Source organism: Haematobia irritans, chromosome 2 (assembly GCF_050003625.1).
Source record: "Haematobia irritans isolate KBUSLIRL chromosome 2, ASM5000362v1, whole genome shotgun sequence".
In the NCBI taxonomy this organism is placed as follows: domain Eukaryota; kingdom Metazoa; phylum Arthropoda; class Insecta; order Diptera; family Muscidae; genus Haematobia; species Haematobia irritans.
Genome location: NC_134398.1, coordinates 30,257,786 through 30,264,784, shown reverse-complemented (window position 1 = coordinate 30,264,784; position 6,999 = coordinate 30,257,786). Strand labels below are relative to the sequence as shown.

Here is a 6,999-nt window from a genome sequence, read left to right as displayed (position 1 = left end):
TGATTTTTTGGGGGTGGTCACGAATTAAGGTCCTTTTGGCTCTAGGACGCATATTTAAGGAGTTATGGCCAAAATAAGATTTTCATATTAAAACTTCTATTTTTTCAGGATTTTCATCGAAATTTTGATTTTTTGGGGGTGGTCACGAATTAAGGTCCTTTTGGCTCTAGGACGCATATTTAAGGAGTTATGGCCAAAATAAGTTGTTACGGGAATTGGCCCGAGCGCCCAGCTTCCACAGGATTTTGAACAAAAAATACCAACGCAACAATTCAGTTTCCAGGTTGAATATTTTATTTGTTAAAATTCCTATTAATTTTAAATATATATTAATGAAATGTATTCTAAATTAACATAATAAACCCGTATACTTTTTGGTGTGAAAACTAAGCGCAGCTCCTTACAAATTTTCCAATGTGTTATCTCCAAACTTTAATTTATAAATGATACATAAGAGATAATATACCGTCTTGCGCGCAAAAAAAGGCTAGGGAAATTTATCATACATTCACATTGAATTGATATAAATTGTTTAAACATCAATAATCGATTTAAACAAAACATTAGGGTGGATAGTGGCGATAACACCACCCCCCAGTATGGCAAGAAATTACTTCGCTGCCTTACTCCGTATTCTGAGCCACATCCAACAAAGCCAACCGGGATACGGGCCTGTGTATAATACCACAGTTGGTAATTACTCTTGCACTGCGTACTTGGCCATCATCGGCGACACTAACTTCCGACACCTTACCTCTAGGCCACACATTGCGGGGGTTGGAAGGGTCAATCACAACAACTAAGTCGCCTACTGCTAGTGGCTTGGTTTTCTCGAACCACTTGGCTCTGCAAGTGAGAGAAGGCAAATATTCTGCAACCCACCTTCTCCAAAATTGATTTGCGTATTGTTGGGAGTATAACCAGGAATTTCTAAGGACTATAGCAGAATCGTCACAATCTGAAAGGGGCTTCATACCATTTGAACTTCCTAACAAAAAATGGTTGGGCGTAAGAGCCTCCTGGCATTCATGATCAATTGGCACGTACGTCAATGGACGAGAATTGACTATATTTTCGACTTCCGCCATCATGCTACGAAGTGTTTCATCGTTGGGAGCTCTTGAAGGCATTATTTTATAAAGGACTGTTTTTATGGATCGCACCATTCGCTCCCATGCTCCTCCCATATGTGGAGCTGCAGGGGGATTGAAATTCCATTTTGTTTCTCTCGATGTAAACACACGTACAAATTCGTTGGTATCGATAGCCTTCGTTGCTTCGCGTAATTCTCGTTCTGCACCTACGAAGTTTGTTCCATTGTCGCTGAATATTTCCCTTGGAGCACCCCTTCTAGCAATAAAATTACGTATTGCAAGAATACAAGAAGCTGTACTCAACGTGTGTACGATTTCCACATGTACAGCTCGAATGGTTAAGCACGTAAACAAAGCGCCGTATCTCTTCTCGGTATGCCGGTTAACAACAACGGAGATTGGGCCAAAGAAATCCAAACCGGTAAATGTAAATGGTGCTGTAAAGGAAGAGAGTCTTGCTCTTGGAAGTTTAGCCATTTGGGGATTAATGGGCAGACAATTTTTAATTTTGCACATTTGACACTCTCGAGTGATTTTTTTATACACAGTACGGAGCCGTGGAACGTGATATTTTTGACGAATCTCATTTATTACGGTCTCATGATTTCCATGGTGGTATTGGGAATGAAAATGTAAAATCATGAGTCTTGTGATATAGCTCTCTCTTGGCATTATAGAAGGGTGTTTAAATTCTGCAGGAACAGAAGCATTATCAATTCTGCCATCCACACGCAGAATTGAGTTGTCATCCAAATATGGCGTAAGCTTGTAAATAGAGCTGTGTTTACTTACTTTACCATCACATTTCAGAGCAGCTATTTCTTCCATGAAGTAGTCTTTCTGAGCCTGTTGAACCAAAATTTCTTCTGCACGCTTCAACTCACTTTGTCCTAAGTTGTATCCATCCTCTAGTGGCTTCTTTTTTAATCTGTTCAAAAAATGTACTGCATAGGCAACAGCCCTTAAAGCTCTTCGCCATTGAGAAAAGCGTTTAATGTTTATAAAATGTTCTATGGGATACGCGTGTAATACATTTTGGCGCAACTCACAGGAAGTATCCAATTCAATAACGTTGATTTGTTTTGGCCATTCACTTTTTGGCTGCAACAGGAAGCCCGGGCCGTTGAGCCATCGACTATCGTTACTTAAATTTGGTCCGGTTTTATACCACTTTGTCGCTTCATCTGCCACGTTCAATCTTCCGGGTATCCACAACCACTCCTCTAAATTTGATATATCGAGTATCTCACTCACCCGGAATGCAACAAATTGATGATACCTTTTGTGGTCTGACTTTAGCCAGGAAATCACCGTTTTCGAATCTGACCAGAAAAATTTCTGATGTATGGGGATTGATAGGCTTGAGATAATAGTGTTTGCGAAGCGTGCTGCAATTAATGCAGCCATCAGTTCCAGCCGCGGGATTGATGTTACTCTCAACGGGGCAACTCTGGTCTTAGAACCAATTAGAGACACGACCACATCTCTTCCACTACAAATTCTTAAATATGACACCGCAGCATATCCGTTTTCACTGGCATCAGAAAATGTGTGCAACTGAACATCCATATTGGTATAGCTACTGAAACGCTGAAGGTAACACCTAGGAATTCTGAGATTTTCCATCTCGTGTAGTCGTGCTAGCCAGTTTGACCATTTCTTACAGTGGTGAGGGAGAATTTCTTCATCCCACCCCACTCCGCTCCTCCACACATCTTGTAATACAATTTTCAAATACATCAGAAAGTGTCCAATTAGCCCCAAAGGATCATATATTGACATTAGGATTTTTAATAATTTACGTTTAGTTGGATGCTGGTTGCCTTGACAATTAGTGCTCTCCAACAAGTTAGTCGAAACTTTAAAAGATATAGAATCATCTGACGACTTCCAATATACTCCAAGGATTTTATCCATACCTATATCGCAGCCTAATTGTAGATTTTTATTTTTAGAGTCATCCAGAGTGCTAAGAGCTGCCAAAACTTCTTTTCTATTGCAAATCCAATTTCTTATATTGAATCCAGCTTTAGAATGAATCATTTTTACGTCTTTCGCCAACCTAATCGCCTCTTCAATTGTATCTACAGACTCTAAGAAATCGTCCACGTAATGATTAATTTTTATGGACGAAACTGCACCCGGGTAGGTTTCGGCAAACTTATCCGCATGAATATTTTTAACATATTGCGATATACAAGGCGCACAAGATGCACCAAATATCATAACATTCATGACATATATATCGGGTTCATCTTTACCATCTGACCGCCACAAAAACCGTTGTGCATGACGATCCTCGTATCTTATAAAAATTTGATGGAACATTTGTTCTATATCTGCACACATAGCTACCACTTTTTGACGAAATCGCAAGAGGATGGATGGAAGAGACGATAACAAATCGGGTCCTTTCAGTAACATGGAGTTTAAAGACACCCCTTGTGATATTGCTGCTGCGTCCCAAACTATCCTAACTTTTCCCGGTTTATTTTTATTGAACACTGGAAAAACTGGCAAATACCAAATCTTTTCAGCAGATGTTTCATGGCCCTCAACTTTAGCCACATAACCCTTAGCCAAATATTCGTGAATTGTTTTCTCAAATATAAGATTTAACTCTTTATCGGCTCTAAGCCTCTTTTCCAAACAAAAATATCTTTTCTTAGCCATATCCAAACTATTCGGTAGGACAATATCTTCTTGCCTCCACAACAACGCAGTTTCATAATGTCCGTCTGTCCTTTGCCTTGTATAATTTTGTAAAATAGATATTGCTTTTTCATCGTACTTACTCATTATTGCATTATCCGTAACAATTCCTGACGATTCCAGGCAGTAAAAGTTTTTTACCAGATCAAATAATTTCTTATCACTTTGGATGTTGCACTCACAAATATGGTAGTGGTGATGTTTTTCTGGTGTACCTGTTCGTAGGGAGCCGAATAAAAGCCAACCAAGCCGGGTAAGTATTGCTACGGGTTCATTTGGTTTACCTTCAATTACTCGCCGAGAAATGCAAAGTCTTGAATTGTTCACGCCGATAAGGAGGCGAGGTCTGGCGTTTTCGTAGCTTTCAACTGGAATACCTATCAAATGGGAGAAATCTTTTTTAAGTTTTGTTATGTTCACGCTCTGCTGCGGTAGTGACAAATATTTTACGGTATGAACGTCAGCTGTATACTTTCTGCCATTTGATCCACTTATAGCTATTGAAAGTCTTCTCGAATCTTCTTCACTTCTTTCTACATCTCCAGTCCATTTTAGGCATAAAGGCTCTGGCACACTTGATAAGTTTAACTCTTTTACTATATTTTGCTCCATTAAACTTGTTGATGAACCTTCATCTATAAAGGCGAAGGTTTTAATACTTTTGTTTTTGTTGCCGTAGATGGTAATGGGAATTATTTTAAACAAACTGTGACAAGTTGTAGTATTATGTGTATTACAGTTCTCAATATTTTGATTTTCGTTTTGTTGTTCACCTGTTTCTGATGTTTGTCGATTGTTTGACATTCCTCTTTGATTAATTTCGTCTACCGACTGCATTCTATGTAAAAGAGGATGATGTTTAACTTCACATCCATCGATACTACATTTAATGTTACTGTTACATGATCCATAATGACGTCGTAGACACTGTTTGCATAGTCTAAATTCTCTAACTATATTCCATCTCTCAGCACGATCAGCTGTTTTGAATTTATGGCAGTTAACAGTGCTGTTACAGTTTTCATTACAATTAAACAGTGTCTAGTATTCTCATCACTGTGTGTATGTACGTAAACATTCCTCTGCCTATTCGCTGCTTCTGTGCTGCTTGCTAGTGTACTCTCAACGTTGACGCTACTTGCGGAGAGTCCAATATCGAAAATCCAATTAGAAAATTCCAACAATGTGATTCTCTTATTGCTCTTAACTAAATTCATTTTGTGAGTACCCCAATTAATTTGAAAGTATGAAGGCAGCTTTGCAATCAATTCTTGCAAAAGGGATGAGTTGTTTAATTCATCAAACAGCTGACAAGCTTCTATTGTAGCATGCAGACCTTTCACTTGCACAGCAAAGGCAGTAATTGTATCAAGTTTAGTTGGATTCACGGCGGGCAACGACCGTATTTTCTTTTTTAAAGAATTAAGAATTTTCTCCGGTTGACCAAACAACAGCTGTAGCGTAGAAATAACGGATGGAACGCACGAAGGGTGAATCAAAATATTTTGAACAGCTTGAAGAGCATCTCCACGCAATGCCTTTTGCAATCGAACAAGGTTTTCAGCGTCTGTTAGACCACAAACTTTAGTGGACCAATTGTAAGTTGAGCTGAAAAGAGGCCATTCTTCTGGCTTCCCAGTGAATATCGGCAAATCTTTTGGCACAGTTTGCCTAGCATTAATTTGTTGATGTGTAAGGTTGGTGCTCATACTGCAACACGGATCAGCTGTTAATGATGGCAAAGCAAATGATGTAGATTCTGGCGCCATTATAGCTGAATTCATATTGAAACCTACAGGAGCTTCGCGGTGAGTGGAACACAGAGGAACGGTCGAGTTAGAATCGTTACCTGTGCAAACGGCGTTAGCACCGTTTGGTGGACAAATATCTCGAGAAATTTGGTTTGAATCGCCGTTAGCTGATGAAGGTGTTTTTTGAGTTTCTCCACGATTATTTGCACAAACCGAAGGAGTATTTGTTGTTGGAATACAATCTACATTTGACGTAAAAGGCCGTATGAGATCTTCGTTATTTTGAGGTAAGTCAATATACGTAGTTTGTAATAAATCGAGAGTATTCGGGTGCTCCTCAGATGGAATACGACGTTCGGGGTCTGGAAGGCTATTAACCCACTCGTGCACGTCATTAGTAGGCTGAATGTCAATGTTATCCAATTCTTCCTCCGCTTGTTCAAGCAATTTGTACTTTTTTTGAAGAAACTCGCGATCACGTTGAATAGCAAGAGATCTCTCTTCTTCGAGACGTCGTCTTTCTAAATCACGTTTTCTGATTATGGAATTTCTGGATGAATTAGAAGCATTACTACGGCGACTATGAGTAGAAGTGGGAGAATCTGGACATCGTTCTTCTCTGCTACATATTACACATACAAAGTTTGGATGATTGCTAGCATTTTCTATGCATTGTTGATGCACCATATTGATGCATTTAGAACACTTAATGATCTGCCCGTCAATAGGTTTGCCGCATATAGAGCAAATTGACCTTCGTAATATTTCATTTTGGTGTTGTTGTTGTGATTGACCCTGTAAGGAAATGTTATCCATTATTGTGACTTACGGTGAGGGTTTCTCCCAAGGTGGTTCGTTATTGTACCGGGTAGAGTAGTTGGTGTCTTAAGTCCACTGTTGGATGTACACAATGTGAAGTGGTGTAACACAAAAAGAATTTTAATTTTGTTACGGGAATTGGCCCGAGCGCCCAGCTTCCACAGGATTTTGAACAAAAAATACCAACGCAACAATTCAGTTTCCAGGTTGAATATTTTATTTGTTAAAATTCCTATTAATTTTAAATATATATTAATGAAATGTATTCTAAATTAACATAATAAACCCGTATACTTTTTGGTGTGAAAACTAAGCGCAGCTCCTTACAAATTTTCCAATGTGTTATCTCCAAACTTTAATTTATAAATGATACATAAGAGATAATATACCGTCTTGCGCGCAAAAAAAGGCTAGGGAAATTTATCATACATTCACATTGAATTGATATAAATTGTTTAAACATCAATAATCGATTTAAACAAAACATTAGGGTGGATAGTGGCGATAACATAAGTTTTTCATATAAAAATTTATATTTTTTCAGAAATTCATCGAAATTTTGATTTTTTGGGGGTGGTCACGAATTAAGGTCCTTTTGGCTCTAGGACGCATATTTAAGGAGT

General features: G+C 38.6%; 1 protein-coding gene across 1 annotated transcript; it reads right to left on the bottom strand.

Moving 5' to 3' along the window:
• Nucleotides 1-623: 623 nt before the first annotated feature.
• On the bottom strand, nucleotides 624-6,373 carry LOC142224509 (uncharacterized). The gene is made up of 2 exons (XM_075294288.1): nucleotides 4,893-6,373; nucleotides 624-4,815 (listed from the first exon to the last, which is right to left on the bottom strand). The coding sequence occupies exons 1-2, from the start codon at nucleotides 6,371-6,373 to the stop codon at nucleotides 624-626; spliced, it is 5,673 nt and encodes a 1,890-aa protein (XP_075150403.1).
• Between the last annotated feature and the right edge of the window lie 626 nt (nucleotides 6,374-6,999).